The 15,386-nt window shown below is 37.6% G+C and overlaps 1 protein-coding gene across 1 annotated transcript; it reads right to left on the reverse strand.

The window, feature by feature from the left end:
- Window positions 1-750: 750 nt before the first annotated feature.
- LOC129927149 (NFX1-type zinc finger-containing protein 1-like) lies at window positions 751-5,257 on the reverse strand. Its single transcript, XM_056034392.1, has 2 exons — window positions 1,694-5,257; window positions 751-948 (listed from the first exon to the last, which is right to left on the reverse strand). The coding sequence occupies exons 1-2, from the start codon at window positions 5,255-5,257 to the stop codon at window positions 751-753; spliced, it is 3,762 nt and encodes a 1,253-aa protein (XP_055890367.1).
- Window positions 5,258-15,386: the final 10,129 nt, after the last annotated feature.

The following is a 15,386-nucleotide window of genomic DNA, read 5'->3' on the forward strand; positions in this document are numbered from 1 at the left end:
ATTTGTACTGGCAAGGATTTTTACAGGGTAAACATGGAGTAGAACAGTATCCAGTACACCTATGTCCACAAGGTAGGTATTGATTGCATTTCTCATGACAAGGCTGGTGAACAAGTCCATAAAGACACCCAGAACAAGTGCCCCTACACGGATGACCACACTTCAGTTTTGATGGACATGGATGGTTGCACTCTATTTTAGTTGATGATTTGTTACAGGGAACTTTCCCACTATGTCCACATGGTTTAAAAGTGTAATGGACAAGATCATAACAATCTTGATGTTTACCACTAGATACACAATCCTTACATCTACCTTTACATCTATGTCCACATTCAAGTTTTGATGTACACGGCTTGGGGCATTCAACGTTGGTAGATGACTGGCTACATGGAACATGACCTTGATGCCCACAAGGTTTATAAATGTAATCAACATAGACTTGACATTCTTTGTGCTGTTTATTCGCTACACAATCTTTACATTTCCCATGGCATTTATGTTCACACTTTAATATTGATGTGCAGTTGTGTGGACAGTCAACGTTTGTAGATGATTGGAAACAGGGAACTTGACCAGTGTGTCCACAAGGGCTATACGTATAAGGCACCAGGTCTTGGCAATCTTCGTGTTGATTTCTGGATGTGCAATCACTACATTTTCCAGTGCACACATGCCCACAATTTAACGAGATCTTGCATTTTTTAGGACATTTATGTTTTATTGATGTTAGGTGACATTTTAATTTTCCTAAATGTCCACATGGCTCATAAGTATAATCCACAACAACTTGGCATGCTGAGTGCTTTTTATTTGTGACACAAGAACGACACTTCCCCTGGCAGACATGTCCACAAGACATTTTAGCTGAACATTTTTGGGAGCATTTGGCATCTTCTGGTTCTTGGTGACAAGGTATTTCTTGACTGTGTCCACAGGGCAGTCTCGCTGGACAAGGAACGTCGCACAAAAGATTCGACTTTGACTTGTAACATTCCACGGCTGCGACATGTTCACAAGACTTGAATACGTATTCTACGACCACTTGACATTTCGGATGTTTTCTTTTTGTCACACACTCAATACACTGACCAGCACACTCATGACCACAAGGTAACTGCTCTGAGCATTTATTTGAACATTTAGCATCTTTTGGAGCTACATGACAAGGTATTACTTGTTCATGTCCACAGTTCAGTTTTTTAACACATGGGATGTCACAAGGATTTTTTAACTTTGATCTGAAACAAGGAACCTTCCCTTCGTGCCCACAGGGTGTGAAAGTGTAATCCACTCTAGTAGTACAATCTCCATGCACTTTCGATTTTGCACATTGCTTACATGGACATTTGCAGAGATGACCGCAAGGTAAGGCCTGGCCACATTCATTATAACAAATTGCTTTGTCCAGTGAAACGTGGCAGGGCAATTTATTTGAATGACCACACTTCGGCAGGATCTTGGTGACCAGAGTCTCACACCTGCAAGTTTCATGACACCTGTAACTGCAAAGGTGACCTTCTTCGCACTTTTTCGTGCATGGCATGATACATCGATACTTCTCATGTTTTAAGTCAAACCCATGACATTTCTGTTGACATTGATGCCCGCATTTCAAAAGGAACAAACACGGAAGTCCGCAGCCTCCCCCGACACGTTTTTTGAAATCTTCCGCAGTTATTATGATCTTAACATTCTCAGGATGTTGAATACATTGCACAGGTAGACCAGGACCTATAAATGTTTGTTTTTCTGCTATCTCTATAACATTTTTCCAAAGCTTGCTTTTCGAGGCCAGAAATTGAAAGTTTCCAATGACAAAAAGACCCTTTTTGGCCCTGGACAGAGCCACACAGACTCTGTTTTCAATGGTAACGAAGCCAGCACTATTTTCTTCATTGCTTCTTACAAGAGACAGAAGGATGATCTCGTTTTCTTCTCCTTGAAAATCATCAACAGCTGAGACTCGAGGTGGAGGGCTTATATTATTCATGGAAATATGCCTTCTGATGAGAGCCACCTGACCTTTGTAAGTTGTTATGATAGTTATTTGTGAGGCCAAGTAGTCCTGTTGGATAAGATATTTATAGAGAGCCACCACGTATTCAGCTTCGTGTTCGTTGGATTTGCTGAAACTGTCTGAATTACCTTCTTCGAGATAATGATGGTTGATAAAGAAAACATCCTTAGAGACGCCTCTGATGCTCTCATATTGAAGAACGGATGGATGATCTTCAAGCTCTGGATAAATCAAGTTTAAAATCTGGGAAATCTCTGGCCTCATTCTGTGCTGTATTCTGAGAGTCACGTGAGGGATCTGGCTCAGAATGAGTCTTTCAAATAGTGAAACATCAAGATTGAACCTTTTTTCCAATTCATAAGTAGCTGGTTTAGGACGAAGCTGTTGGTGGTCTCCTATTAAGATCAGATGTTGGCAGTTTTTACTTAGAGCTGTGACGATGTGAGATTCCAGAACTTCTGCCGCTTCTTCCACAATGACAATGTTACAACCAACTTTGTCTAGAATGTCTTTGTATTTTGCTGCGCCTGTTGTGGTCATCCCAATGATCTGACTACGTTTTAAATGTGCGACTGACATTTCATTGTTGAGGTCTTGAGCTTTTTTCTCTTCAAACTTTAATTGTTGTGTTGTCGTTACAATAGTTTCGTTCAATTGCTCTCTGTATTTCTTTATCCACAACAGATATAAACTAAACCTGCCCTGTAAGTTCAGGTCCGTCATTTCAACTGCTTTCTCTTCCCTATCTGTCATGGGTTCAGTGCCGGACATTGCTTTCATCACGTGTTGAAACTTGGAAGATGTATCCACAACTTTCCAACCATCTTTTGATTTTGGCGCATCACACAGTTTTGTTAGAGACAGCTCTAGCTGTGCACTTTTCAGCTCCTTGACTTTGGTTTTTAATTCGATGTCTTGTTGGTAAAGTGGATCTTCTAGGAGTTGGGATGTTAAAATCTCAATATCGTTTATGAGTCCATTGACTGGTCTATCTTGACCTAGTAACCAGAACTGAATCACTTTATTATCGACAAGAAGTTCATGGTTTACATTTGACATGCATTTTTTCTGAATTTCATCAGAGAAAGATTTAGGGCAAAATTTATCAATTAAGTCATCGGGAAGAATTTCAGAGTAGGTCAGCGTGAGTACTTCCGTCATTTCCTTGTCTTCTCCAGACTGTTTGTTTAGTCGAGCTTGGCGCAATTTAGTTTGAACGGTTTTTCTAACCTGCTCAATTTTATCATAGTAAAGTGAACACCTCTCACAAATATCCAAATCTTCTCTAAGTTTAATATTGCTGGAAGTGTATGTCCAAAGAGGCACTAGTTTTTTAAAATGATCTAGGGCTAACTTTGTTAAATCCTTTTCAATGGTATTTTTAGCTGAAAACAGCCATGTTTTTAAGTCATATTCGAATGTTTGAAAAAACCACCAATGATCTTCTATCATAAAGCTTTTAAGTTCATCAGTAGACATAATATCTTTGTTAATCAATTGAAGTGTATTATTAAGCTGGGTGATACGTTTTTTGATGTAATTAACTGTTTTCAAAGAATTTGTAGCAAATCTTTGCAATGGGTTTTTCAGGATAAATTTTTTCAGCTTTTCAGACTTGCAGCCACCGCCTATTCTTGTTATACTCTCGGGACAAAATTTGACGATTCCATCTAAAAACTGATCCAGGGCGTGGTTGGTGTAACAGACAACAAGGATAGGGCTGTCAAAGCTAAGTCCGCTTGTTTTAAATTCCACTTTTTTATTTTTCAATAAAGTCTCCACCACTTTGAGACCAACGTAAGTTTTGCCTGTGCCGGGTGGGCCCTGGATGACTGCGACCTCTTTAGTCAGGGCCAACATGGCCGCTCTTTTTTGCGACTCATTTAGACACATCTTTGATTCATCGGGCCACTTGTCGTAAACTAGAAACTGAACATTGATGTCACACTCTTGCAATGTCAGGCTTGATAGATTATATATGGGTATTCTGGGGAACCTACTGTCTGGCCGAAGGTAGGCTGGAGGTTTCAAAACAGGCTCACACAGAATTAACACGTTTTGTAGAGGAAAGCTCTGAGTCATGGCTTTTAGACTTTCTAAAACATGAAAGTATGGGTCGAAAAACGCGACAGACTCCGCCATGACTAACTCATGAGATGGTGCCTCAAACAAATGTTCTAATCCACCTTTTAAATGAATGTTAAGTATTCCTTGTTTTAAGTTTTCCCCTTTTGTATGCCGCACCGTGGCCACTGCAAACGTGTTAAAACTATTTGTGGACAAACAAATCAGAGACCCGGTCATGAGACGGTCTGTGTTCTCCCAGTCAACGCGTTTACATCTCTGTAAGTCAAATTTAAGTTGAAAGTAGCCACTGGTTATATCTGTTGGTTCAATGTGAAGTATATAATAGATTCTAATGTCCGAACAGCGAAACTTTTGAAACACACCTTTTTTTGCTCGGAGTTCCGAAATCCCATTTTTTAAAGGCATGATAAAATCTAACCTCATTAAACGGAACTGGACGTCTAAGTAATGCGGAACACTTTTGTAGGGTTCTTTTACTTTCGCTTTCCTTACAAAAGGTTTTGTGTTGGGCAAAAAATCGGAATCCGTTGGAATGGCTGGAATGGTAATGAAGTCTTCTGGGGGCACGTCATTGTCTGTGTATATAGTCAGAGTCTTGTGAGGGGAGTCCACTCTTTCACCACTTTTATGCTGAAACTGTGCTCTTCGTTCGAGGCCAGTTAGTAGGTTCATCAACCTATCCCTGTCTGACTGGACATCAAATTCCTTGACCACGACAGTCAGCCCAGTCACAGCAATGTAAACTTTTGAGGAGAAATTCGGCAAGTGATACAAGATTGCGTCTAAAATTTGACCGATGCTCAAGACCATCTCTTGATTCCGCTGCCAGTCTAGTGTTTCGTATATGGACGTCGTATATAACGTTATATACTGAGTTAAAAATGGACTGTCACACAATACTTTTAGAATTTCCACAATTTCATTTTCGTGATCTGAACTGTAGCAAGCAGATCCCAACGCTTTTACCAATAAAGGGAAATAATTCTCACTGATTTTAGTTTCCGTCTGTGTCAAATACTTTTGTAATTCCGCCAATTCTTTGAATATTATTACAACAAGATCGTCTGCTTGCAGCACAGCATTCCATTGGACAATGCGATCTTCAAAATTAACCTTTGACCTTTTTGCTTTGTTCTTCTTGTTCGCCATTTTGGAGTGTTGTGTCTAAGGTATTGAAGGTAGACTACTCGTTAGCAGAATGTCTCTTTGTGTTATATGAATGACGTTTAGTTTTTTCTTGTCACTTTGTTTCTTTGTACAGAACACATTCACAAATTTTCCTTGTGTGCCACGTAAACATTTTTGGCAACATCAGTTCGCTCCCCTCATGTTATGAAAACTGTGGAGAAAAAAAAACAATATGACAAGGGTTTACATTAAGACAAAAAAAATGTAGGAACCCTGTCAGACCTTGCGATCTAACGGGACAGAGAATGCAAAGCTGAACTATTTCGATGGCCTAAGGTTAACAATGGTCTCATATGGCCAGCGCAACGAATATGGCCTTTATTTCTTCCCACGTAAGTTACATACCCGTTATAAATGAATGACTTCAAGGGCGCCTTACAAATCCCAAATCAAAGTCCAGTCTTCACAGGGATTCAAATTCGAGACCCCTCCTGTTGGAAGACAAGTTCTTTACTAGTTTACCACCACGCCATCCCCAATAAATAAGAATTGTAAATATTTACAATCATTGCTACCTAAACGTAGCAATAATTGTAAATTCATAAAACAAACAATATGATCTAGGCCAGGAACGAAGGAATGCTGAGATTTAAAAGAAGACAGGAATCAAGAGAATCGGGGAAAATTTGGGACAATTTGTATACAGTATACTTTAAAATATATATTATAAACATCTAATGTGATATCAGTATGGTTGGCATGGTTGTGCCTATACGGAGGTCAGAATTATATTACTCTAAATATTGTAACTCTTTATGGTCAGAAGTATTTTCTTCATGCAAAGTGAACTTCGTCTGCTGTAGTTCAAGGTCAGAGAGTTAACGAGACAGAGAGAGGGGAGAGAAAGTTAGTTGAGTTTGAAATGCAGTTGAATTAATTTGTAGTTGAAGTTAAAGCGAGACCAATCTTCAAAGAATGCCTGAACACGGGCTTGCAACGTCGCAACCTGAGGGCAGTTTAGACCAATAGCTCGTTGCCACGTCACAAGTTTTTGACATTGCAGGTCAGTGGTGAGGACTTCTATGACAAATGGTCTTGCCACAGCCCACAATTTGTGACGTCGCAGGTCTGTTAAGGCCTTCTGTTACGAATGGTCTCGGTTTATATTTAGTTTAATTGTAGAATTGAATCCTTGAAATATATATCTCTATCTATCTATCTATCTATCTATCTATCTATCTATCTATCTATCTATCTATCTATCTATCTATCTATCTATCTATCTATCTATATCTATCTATCTATCTATATCTATCTATCTATCTATCTATCTATCTATCTATCTATCTATCTATCTATCTATCTATCTATATATATATATATATATATACATGTACCTGCATTTTGCGTAATATTTAATATTTAATGTAAAACAAACCAACTAATTTGGTGCCCCCCTCAAGTGGGGGTACCGGAAATTGTCTAATTCTCTCCCTTCCTCCCCTCACCCTAGCTACGACACTGTATATCAATGTAAGAACTGTGACGACATAGCAATGCTTGTCAAAGTCAAGATGCTGTTTTAAGCACCTTCAAAATGTTTATTACACAGTATAACTAATGTACAGGCACAGTTCTGGCAACTAGATATCCAATCTAAGTGAATGACCAACAGAATAATATTTCAAGGATATATATATATATATATATTATATATATATATACACACGTTTCGTTACAAACAGTTAATTGAAAAAAAACGATTTACTTAAACTATGAAAATAAAGCTTTATATGTTTGTTACTTACTTTCTAGAGTGAATCTAGAGCGTCATCCCTAGTGACACACTACATTCCAAGTTAGATTATATAGCCATAACATTTTACGTTATGTGGAAAATCATTGCTTTTAATTTTACTTTTTGTTTTTTTCTCCAGTTCCAGGAAACAAGCGAAAACGAAACTAGAGCATGGCTCTATTATCAGTGTAACCGACGCAAGAGTATAAATAGAGATGACCCAATTTAAGTAGGGTCAACGTAACTTCGATCGATTAGCATGAATCTTTTTAACACACGTTACGTGGGGTCCATGAAGTAATCGGAGGAACTGAATTTTACAACGTTTCTCAGCACAGGGTGTCATGTTCCTTGAGATCATCGTCAGACCTGTGAGAGAAAAAGGAAATAGTTGTTAGTGTTGAACTTTTTTTTTGTGTGTGCAAAGTTTATATTAACTCAGTTTGTCTGTCATTTTGTCTGTCTGTGTAGATTCTTTTGTACTTTTTCACTTACTTTCTATTTATCAGATCAGGTTACAACTTTACACTGTAATTTATTTGTCGATGACAAGATATGAATCAGTCAAAAAAATGTACATATTAGTCAGTCCATTAGTGGTGATTGGTGTATTTATTTTATATATAGAAAAGGGGAGATAAACTTGCAATATAGAGAGATATGGCCGCACTTAAACAGTGCGCTCCCTTCATTCAATAAAGAGTGTTTTTTTTGTTAGTTTTATATTTTGTTAGTTTTTTTTTTAAAGACAATAATGTTGGATCTTGTCTAGATGAAAGAAATGGGGGATGGGACGCAAAAAAGCAAGATTCGAACCCACGACTTCTCGCTGCTAATTACTTTAAGCAACGCTACAATTAAGAGTACAAGGCGTTATAGATTAAAATATTAATCTACTCTAGGCCGCCGTGAGGGGTGTGGCCGCATGCGGACGAAATTTAAAAATGCGCCCCCCCCCCCTCTTTTTATTTCTAGAAAAAAAAATCCATTAAGACTGAGCTGGACACTGTACTAAAAGTGCCCTTTGATTTAAATCCATTTTTTAAAAGACCATTCCATTTTTTCTTTTCATATTCGCACCGCTGTAGTATCCCTCAAGTACAACTATGAGCTATGCATTAGGAACAATTTTGGATTTATGTGCATTTAGAAATCTTGGTTCTTTGGAATAAGCATTAAAAACATATCTTATTCTGACTATCTCGCTTATATTTGCGACGATGAATTTATAATAGATTAGCTGCAGCGGGTATATTACAATGAACAGTGTAAATGATCCTGATCTATATACAGGTTCTCGATAACCTTGACTGCTGAACAGTGTTATATGATCTGGACAATTTTATGTTAACTAAAAAGACTCGAAATACAAAAGCCATTGACTGTGGAACTTTTTCAACTTTTTAATCTTTAGTAATAACGATTGTATTTTGGAGAAATAGGCATTATATCCACAATCTTCAGACATACGCGGATTCAGAGTTGCCTACAAATTTATCCAACACACCACAGCATCTCAGCGATGAATATTAATTAATAATACAAATTAAATAATTCAAAGTACAAGTCATAGAAGGAATTTAAAAAAAAAAAAGTCAGGCAGTGTTTCTCACATTTCAGGGTGGCAACCCCTAGATAACAAAATTTTCGACAAACCCCCTTAAATGCTGGTGTTTTCTTTAAGAACGCACTATTCATCGTAACAAAAAAAAAAAAAAAAAAGGGTCATATTACGTTTAAAAATAAAGAGGCAGCCCGGGTAATAGTATTATGCGAAGGGCATTACAGGTATATATAGCGCATGGACGTCTGTTATGGGCGTGATCTTTTTTAAGGTAGACATTTCTGTCGCGGACTTTTTTTTCCACACAAAGGTCATCAAATGAAGTGCAATGGTCGGGAAGAAATTCGACTATTCAGAGATTTAAAAAAATCCAGAAGAATCAGACTAGCCAAGACGTTTTGAAATGTTTTCTTCCAAAAGTTTTGACCCATGTTTTGCACACGTCTCTTGACAAAGTCTTATTAGAAGATGAAACGACGTCTCTTACTTAAGATATTTTATTTTTTTTATACATTGGTCATTATGTTATTTTACCAATATTTAATTAATAACTACAATGAATTTAAACATTTTTTTCGCCGCCCCGTCCTTTTTTTCATATTGTTGGTAGATCGTTATCGCATGATGTGAGTCTGTAAACAAACTGAACCGACGTAGGTGTTGTATATTTTCTAATAAACTTAAAATAACTTGTACCTATGGAAAAACCCTTTGGAATCCCTCGCGTACTGCACTATTTTATTATTTCTAAAGTTTACAAAATAACTTCTTATTTACGAATATCGAAATGGTAATGGAATAATTAGAATTTATATATAAAATATTTAAGTATTTTTTTAAAATTTAACTAAATAAAAACAATAATTAAAAAACTTGAAATAATGATTTGTCCGCCCCTTACATTCGGCAGCCTGCGTGCAATGCACAGATTGCACAATAGGTAGCGCCGGCCCTGCATCTACCCCCAAAATTTGAAAGTTTAGTGCCAACGCCGTGATGTCAAGGGCACAGGTTACGTTCAAGTCATTTGATAATTTTTCTTAATAAATTACGAGTTTTGCAAGTGAACGGAGCCCGAGGACATTGGCTTAAATCTTGATCAAGTGTCCTCAGCTTAAGAGAGGAGATGTCTGCCCAGTCGTTCGACTTCTAAATGAGCTGTAAGGAATAATGTTAATTTTATTCCATGACTCGATAAAGGCATAGTACTTCCTGTGAAACTCACATTTCTTAGAACTAGGTCACAAATCAATGTCAATTCCTGTCTTGATTTAATTTCGAGTCTAAAGCTCCGTGTCAGCGTGTCAAGCAGTATAACATGTAAGCCAAGGTTCTTTTGTGTCGGGCTGAACATTTAGTAGAATACCGAATGCTACTCGAAATGTTGGAAAAAAAAATATTGAGCAAATATTCTGTGTAGATCTCTTATTGATAAGTCTTTTTAATCTTTTTGTATCTAGAATTAGATTGAAAAAAATCTTAGTAATGAAATATTTTTTCTCCTGCAAAAGTTTTGGTAGCACTTAATTGCATATTTAAAAAAAAAACTACTGCCTGAATGGCTGCCTGGTCGTGTGGTATGCGCTCTGGACTGTCATTTGGTGGCCTCGATGGTGTCGGGATCGAACCCTGGCTGTTGCCATCCCCGGCTCGGGCTAGGATGTAATTATCGTCAAATCCGAAGGAACATCTGAAAAGTAAAACGAACATCTTACAAACTTCCTAGAGTAATTGTAAAGTTACTGGAGCATTCATTCGTGTAACATCTCACGGGAATAACAAGCAAATTATTACATACTCAACAAAACAACACCAAAACTTTTCCAAGGGGGAGAATTCTGCATTCACAACTATATATTTCTCAATGTAGAATTTATTTCCTTTTTTGATAGCAAACAAAATAATTAATTACCAGTGATTGTTTGACTAAATAGTTAATGTTAAAACTCATTTAAGTTTTATTTTAGGTACAATGAATAATTGTGTAAAATTTCGTAAAATTTCAACATAATCCGATAATGGATAGAGGAAAAAAAACGTGTACAATTATTAGGGGATAAAATCTAAATATTTACCCATATCTTTTAATATTAAAGGATCAATTTCCCTTTATGATAACAAGCGTTAATGAATAAAGTACCACTAATTAATTGACGAATCGGTTAATTAAAAAAAAATATATTCATGTTTTTTTTGTGTACAATGAATAATGGACTAAAGTTTCAACCTGAATAGGTGTGGGAAAAATAACGCGTTCAAAATTTGTACCAGATAGACAGGTTGAGCTGATATAAGCTTTGTAAAAAGTATGAATGCCTGAGATACGCTAGATGGTAACACAGAAGTTCGATGTAATCGAATAGAGAAGGAAATACAAAGAGGATATACTTCTAGGGACTCTACTTTCATGCATCTCTGAATACTTGTAATGAACAATTTACTATCATTGACTATCAAAATGCACATATTAGACGTAGTCACATGATAGCCACGAGATACATTTCTCGAACAGAAATCGTTTCAATGTTTTTCAAGCACTCACTGGCAATCACTTTGCTTCCTCTCTGCAAATTCAGATAAATGGCAGAATTGTGGTAATTATAAAAGTCTTGATAAAAATCTCACCTCACTCCATCTTTGACTGAACCAGGCTTACTTTAGATGCTCGGCGAATGAAAAACTACTTCCATATAAATCAGAGGTTCTCAACCTGTGGGTCGCGACCTCAATGGGGGTCGATTGACAATTAGTCAGGGGTCGCTTATGTCCATCGAAAATATGGATTTTTTTTGTCCATTCTAACATGTAAAACTTGTCACAAATTAAGTTTTTTTCTATTGAAATTTACTAAATATCTTGTTATTCGAGGATAGATGCCACTGATAACTGAATCAGAATTGATTTCGAAAATTTTAATTGTCTAGCAGATATATTTGTATAAGTTTTAATTAATGGAAAACGTTTAGAACTATATTCTGTTAACTATTCATCATACTTAATATATTTAAAAAAGCATTACTTAAGGCTATCAAATAAATTCACCGGTAGCTGTATATAGATAAATGTGAAAAATCCTTAATATATGAACTAAACAATGTACGTTTTAAAAAATCTTGAATAGAGCATCCATAAATATGATATTTAATACGTAAACTTTGTTTAGAAATCCATAACACATTAACTGAACAACATGAACATTGAATGAACTCCAAATGGTAGCAGGGGAGGAAAGCATGGCTCTGCTAAGCAACTCTGTTGTTGAAGGTAGTTACTCATAGCTCCCCCAAGGTAGTTACTCATAGCTCCCCCCTTTCAGTTCAAATGACCCTTCAGTTGTCTCCCCGCTACTCTTGGACACTCGTGTAAGACATTCACCACTGTTTCCTCTGCCTGCCCCATTAGTATTAAGCAGGGGAAAAAGTATGCCATTTGTAACGAAAATAATATTTACATACTTCCAACCGTATCTGCTCTATGAGGGAAATTACTTTGAACCTGGCAAACAGATAAAGTGATACTACTCAACATCTCATTAGCACTTGTCAGAAATCCAATGAAAGTCAGTTAAAAATTTTTAGTAGACATACATAGTTTAAAAGTGAAACATTTCTCTTTAGTTAGGCCTACACAATTCTAAATCAAGCGTTTGTAGCCAAGTCCAGCTTTGCCTCAGTTACACCTTCTTCTTCCATTTGCAATAATATATTTATTTCTCGAAACAGCCTGTTAGTTATCAAATTTAAATACAGAAAATTGTCACGTATGTGGAATGTGAATAGGAAATACTGACGTAAATAGATGCATGTCAAAAAGAAATTATTTCATTAATTTGTAATTGGATAATTAGGAGAACTATATATTTCAAGTATATTTTTACATAGTGTACCGTGATTAAACATTAAGCTTTGGCAATACAAATCAGATAGTTACATTAGACCTCCAATTATAATTTTGTAACATCATACTTATAAACAAAAATTATTTAATATGGGGGGTCGCGAATAAGTGAGGAATTGTAATAAGGGGTCGCCAAGCTAAAAAGGTTGAGAACCGCTGATATAAATTGTAATACCCTATTTCAAACCGTTTGACTATACTGGCTGCCTGAGCCAGCCAGGAAAACCAGTGACTTGGCAGAATTAAAGTCACTGGTTAACATGCATGACTAGATACATGACGCGTAAGACGTTATCATCTTTTTTGTTATGTAACGTCTGTATTATATAAGATAAAATACTGGCTAGTTAACTATTAGTCACGTGTTAGGGTCCAGGGCCGGCCTTATGCAGATTTTACCGATTGCACCGAATTGAAACCCACAATTTACATTTAGCATATCACTATCAGTCATGGTTCTTGTCACGGGCTTTTAAAAGATGCAGGACTTAAAGGGTTAACATATTTAATGTATCAATCGATTGACATAATTTTAATTTACCCACTTGTGCATATTGATTTTGAGTTACTTCCTATGAAGATGTAATTAATAGTAATAGTTGCTATAGTAAACAAATTTTAGATGATGGGCCTCGCAAGCATCCATTTCATTAGTCGTAAAGCCGGCCCTGCTGTCAACAATAATCCCCAACCATCCAGCCGTGTTGGAGAATATACATTTTATATAAAAATAATAATTACAATTATAATATTTGAAACTGTCAGGTAGCGTTTAGCCACAGACTATTGAGACTCTAGAGTCTAGACCAGCGGTTCTCAACTTTTTAGGCTCGGCGACCCTTTTTACAATCCCCCACTCTGCCGCGACCCCCCCCCCCCTCCCCAAACACATACGACAATAGAAGAGTAGACAATAACAATTCATATTTTCGATGGTCTTAGGCGACCCCTGGAAAATGGTCAACCCCTGGTGTAGACCATCTAAAGCAGCGGTTCTCAACCTTTTATGCTCGGCGATCCCTTTTTACAATCCCCCACTGTGCCGCAACCCCCCCCCACACACACACACATACAGCAATAGAAGAATAGACAACAACAATCCATATTTTCGATGGTCTTAGGCGATCCCTGGCAAATTGTCAATCGACCCCCAAGGGGGGTCGCGATCCACAGGTTGAGAACCCCTGATCTAAAGCGAACAATAGCTCCCTCTCCCAGGCCTGATTGAACAGTGTGTTCCGACGAACTGGCGCCTGGATTGTTGACGGGATATTGGGAGCTCTTTTGCAACAGATCTATTTGGAATACTCTCGCACCTCTTAGGCATTCTCACAGGAGTCTTTCGCTACCCATTAGACCTAGCTGCTTCCTTTCAAACCTTTTCCACCCGGAGGCATGCCTAGAAATAATGATAGTAAGGCTCGTCTTTGAGTCCGAGGATTTGTTTTACCACATTCAGTGCAGACTTAACTATTGTCCGCCGGTAGTTGATTTAGCTTCTCTTTTCACCGTCTATGTCTGTCCTCGGCAGTGAGTTTTTGTTTTGGTCTCAAATGTGTGTCCCTCGGCCTGTATTTTAAAAGCATTAACCTTTTTTTTTTATTTCAATGAGATAATGTCTATGCCACAGCTACATATTGTTACGATCTCTCCTACTATCCAGGCTCTCTTCAAACTGCACCACACGACACGACGAACTTAAAGAACCTCAACAAGTCAGGGCTACAAAGTATCAGTCAGTTTAATTTCAAATACATCGCAATTGGCAACAACATTAACACTGTCTTTACAAAAACGTAGTCTTGCTCCGCCTGACTTCACACACTGTGCTGGTTCTCGCCTCGTCTGGTCACATAGCGAGGTAACGTGAAGTGAAGTCTTTCTGACACACTCGCTCTTATATAGGGTCTCTACTGACCTACACGAACCTTCTTGACCACTCCAGTTGATCGCTTTCGTCGTGACTTGCGTGCGTAATATTTACACACAGGTCGTTGCCGAACTGGCGTGTACTGTCACTGGTAACAGTTGACCGCTCGTCCTGCGCTGGACTGGGGCGATTTGGGTAGGCTAAAAACACACAGCACCACCCCCATCTGTGTCACCAACAGTTTTACAACAATATATAAGGCCGATGGGATTGTAAACAGGATCAGAACGTCAATTAGGCTCCACGGTGACCTGCTGACCACTGTAAAAAAAACGCAAAACATTATGACAATGCCTTCTAGAGCTTAAGGGCTCGCAAAGACCTTCCTACAAGGAACAGTACCAGGAATAAGAAGAAGACGCAGGCAGAGAAAGCTCTGGGAAGACGTGAAAGAATCGACGGGCCTGTCATTGAAAGAGATTCTATTCAAGCAAATGCTAATGAGGAATGGAGAAAGAGGGTCGACATATCACGTGTCGTGCCCCAGAGGATCAACAGACTAATTCACTAAGGAATCAGTGAAAGTAACAGTTCTATTAGAGACTAGTTCAATGGTATACACGTTTGTGGACATTCTAAAATTAGAATAGAGCATAGAATGGAACGTTCTTCTTTCAGGCTTTAAGCACAATGGAAAGGAACCAGAAGCTTGAACCCCCCCCCCCCCAGTTCTGTGCCCTATCTGCTTTACCTACATCTCCCACTCCCCCTTTCCGGCCTGTGATTTCTCCGTGTTCATTTCCCTGATAACTTATTTATTTATAGTAAAAAAGCGGGATAATAATTTAACGATTTTTTTTTTAATTCAATAGTTAATACCCTTGAAATAACTGACCACTTCTTTGAACATTAATTTTTTAAAAATACTTTTTAAAAAACAAAGCTTTCACTAGGCAAAGTTGTATGAATTAGTTTGGAAAAGTCATGTAATTAAATTTGTAATAGATCTAGACTAGCAATA

Source organism: Biomphalaria glabrata, chromosome 7 (genome assembly GCF_947242115.1).
Source record: "Biomphalaria glabrata chromosome 7, xgBioGlab47.1, whole genome shotgun sequence".
NCBI classification, from domain to species: domain Eukaryota; kingdom Metazoa; phylum Mollusca; class Gastropoda; family Planorbidae; genus Biomphalaria; species Biomphalaria glabrata.

Excerpts from the sequence above, each read along its gene's own strand:
- LOC129927149 (XM_056034392.1), bottom strand. The coding sequence starts at position 5,257 with ATGGCGAACAAGAAGAACAAAGCAAAAAGGTCAAAGGTTAATTTTGAA. Across the intron at positions 949-1,693 it reads GTATTCAACATCCTGAGAAT|CGAGACTGCCCTGTGGACAC; the intron begins GTTAAGATCATA and ends TTCCTTGTCCAG.